Source organism: Morone saxatilis, unplaced genomic scaffold (assembly GCF_004916995.1).
Source record: "Morone saxatilis isolate NCDOM2014 unplaced genomic scaffold, NCSU_SB_2.0 Contig14, whole genome shotgun sequence".
Taxonomy (NCBI): domain Eukaryota; kingdom Metazoa; phylum Chordata; class Actinopteri; family Moronidae; genus Morone; species Morone saxatilis.
The window spans coordinates 6906949-6909608 of NW_023339696.1; the positions used below are offsets into that span (position 1 = coordinate 6906949).

The window sequence follows — 2660 nt, forward strand, 5'->3', positions numbered from 1 at the left end:
AAAGCTTAGAAACTACACTTTCAGAACCTCAAAAACTCAACTCAACTGGTTTTCTCATGGCTGGTCATATAATATAAAATAAATCCCTTAGTGTTTCTATTATAGAAACACTAAGGGATTTATTTTTTTCTGAATAATAAATATTGTTGGTATTAAGTACATTTAACTAACAATAGTCCAATACGGCACTTTTACCTAAATTAGAGTATTTTTTTATAAAGATTGCAGTACTTTCATTTGTACCCCCCCAAAACTACAAATCCCAGCATCCAACGCGCCTAACGGATATTTTTGGTCCTGCACGGGATCCTTACAAAACGTCACGAGTTACAGGGATGATCATGGGGAGGAAGAATAACAGTAGTTAGCCCGCAACAACTGCAAATTAATAAAATAAAGTAGCCACAGAGAAGGGCGGCGAGCTACCGGAGGCCAACATGGCCAACATCACGAAGAAAGTGTCGTGGTCCAGCCGAGCCGACGAGTCCGGGGCCACCGGGGAGGGGACCCCGCTGCTGAACGGCTCCGAACAGCCCAGACCCTCCAGACAGGTACAGCTAGCATGCTGGCTAAGTGAATGAGCTCGACAGCTGTTAGTCCTGCAAGAAAAGATGCTGTGTCATGTTTTATCGACCGCTGTAAGGTTGTGTTCAGTGCTGCATGGGGGCTTGAAATGAGTGTTTAAACGCATTTCCGCGTGCGCACAGCGTTCATTATGCGGTGTGTTTTCATGTGTTATGATATGTTTGCAGTTTGGGGTATTACATGTGACAACGAGCTGTAGCTGCATGAAAGTAACTTAATTAGTGTTAGTTAAATCACTTGCATGATGCACGTGATTAGATTGTAAAAAAAAAAACTAGCAAAAAAAGTAATCAGATTACTGAGACTTTTGAAAAGCTATAGCTTGTTACTTGGGTGATTCAGTAAAAGAAAGTGGAAAGGGCAGTCTGATGGTGACATTAAGGACACATTCATCATTATGAAGACATTAACCTCATGATGTTTATGTTATGTGTCAGTGTGACAGTTCACAAGTTGTACTTCTCAAGTACTCTAATCAGGTTACATTGGGCTACAGGTAATGTGTGCCTGTTGTAGATACCATTATAATTCAGAACAAGGTTGCCTTTACTATGTTAGAGGACAGACTAGTATTAAAATAATCGGATCATTTTATGAGACATTAGACCTGCTGTCTTCAGACTGAATGAAGTCACCTTCGTCTGGCGAATACAGAAACTCCAACTTCCCTTTTCCCCTGTTACATCTACAGTTACTCAGTTACTGAGGACCAAAGGTAGAAATAAATCATCTGTGCTTCTTTTGTTTAACGTACTTCAGTAGGAGATAATAAGGATTTTCAAACATGTACATTTACGTCAGCCTCATGTCAGACATCAGTAAATACACAGTATTTTTGCTCTAGTAGGTCAGACGAGTGTTATGTCATACAGTGTCTTGAACCCTGTTACTCTTAGCTGCATATCAACATCTATGAGGTGTTAAAACATCAGCCTGAAAATTGCTACACTTAGCCATATATATATATATATATATTTCTGTTACTGTCTGTGATGTCTGTAGCTGTCTGAAGGACGCAGTATATTTCAGATAGGCAGACTCAGCACGGTGGATTTGGAGGAGGAGATAACGTCAGATGAGGTAATGTCTGAGCTCGAAACATCAACCGCACTCTTTCTCTCTGTGTCTGTCGCTCCTGTTGATCATCACTCCATCAAAATCCTTAGCAGCATTTCTCTTAGACTCCTGAAGTTAGTTGTTAGTTCATCCACTATAATGACAAATTCCCACCTATCCACAACCAAATAACCAAATCAATGAGAAGCAATCAGCTATGTCTTAAAATGACACAAGAAAGAATTCTGAAGCATGAAGGGAGCATTAACAGTCGACTTCATGTGATTTAGTCATGCTCAGGCTGAGTCTGTGTACACACGGAGCTTTAAGGCCTGATTTGTGAGATGCAGCCTGCGATAAAAGTTGAGGGTTGAGGCAGTATTGTATTTAATTAAATCTCATTTGCTCTCTTCCAAATATGGCTTAAACCTAACGTGGGAAATCTGACACAGAGATGACCCGCTGATAGGCCAAATCAGCACAGTGACCATTGACTCATCCGGTCTGCTTAAAAGACACGTGTTTGGAAACTGTCTGGCGGTTTCCATCGTGATGCATTGCAAATGATGAATTGATGCAGACCACGTGTTTGATAATGTGCACAACCCTGACCGCATTTAGTATTTTCAGAAACGTATTGATCCTCATTAATCAAATTACGCACAGAGCAACAGGCCGTTTAAGCAAGACCTTATCCTGCTGTGAATGTGAAGACAAAAACATGTAAATAGGGTTGAATTAGCTTACACTAGAGTCAGGTTCCGTTGTGTAGCTTTTTGCACAGTCGCAGTAAGTTCAACCAGGCAATAAAAACTAAATAAAGTAACTATAAACATAAATAAAACCCTGTGCAGGACTATATGACTGAAGACATCACATCTGTTTCCCTCCGTGACAGAAACCATCAGATTCAGCTCCTTTTTCACTGGCTGATGGGAATGTGATGCCGTGCATGTGATTTGCTTGATTGTTGTTTGCTGTAAAAACAAAAGTGTTTTGGTCTGTTTATGTGAATGTCA

General features: G+C 40.4%; 1 protein-coding gene across 2 annotated transcripts in view; it reads left to right on the forward strand.

Annotated features, from left to right (window-relative positions):
• The first annotated feature begins 305 nt into the window (after nucleotides 1–305).
• clcn7 (chloride channel 7) overlaps nucleotides 306–2660 on the forward strand; it is a 14007-nt gene continuing 11652 nt past the window's right edge. The window contains exons 1-2 of one of the 2 annotated variants that reach the window (XM_035654782.1): nucleotides 438–551; nucleotides 1588–1665. In XM_035654782.1, the coding sequence (XP_035510675.1) occupies nucleotides 438–551; nucleotides 1588–1665 (192 nt within the window). Of the gene's footprint in view, nucleotides 552–1587; nucleotides 1666–2660 lie in introns of both variants that reach the window. The other variant, XM_035654783.1, reaches the window with a different exon arrangement.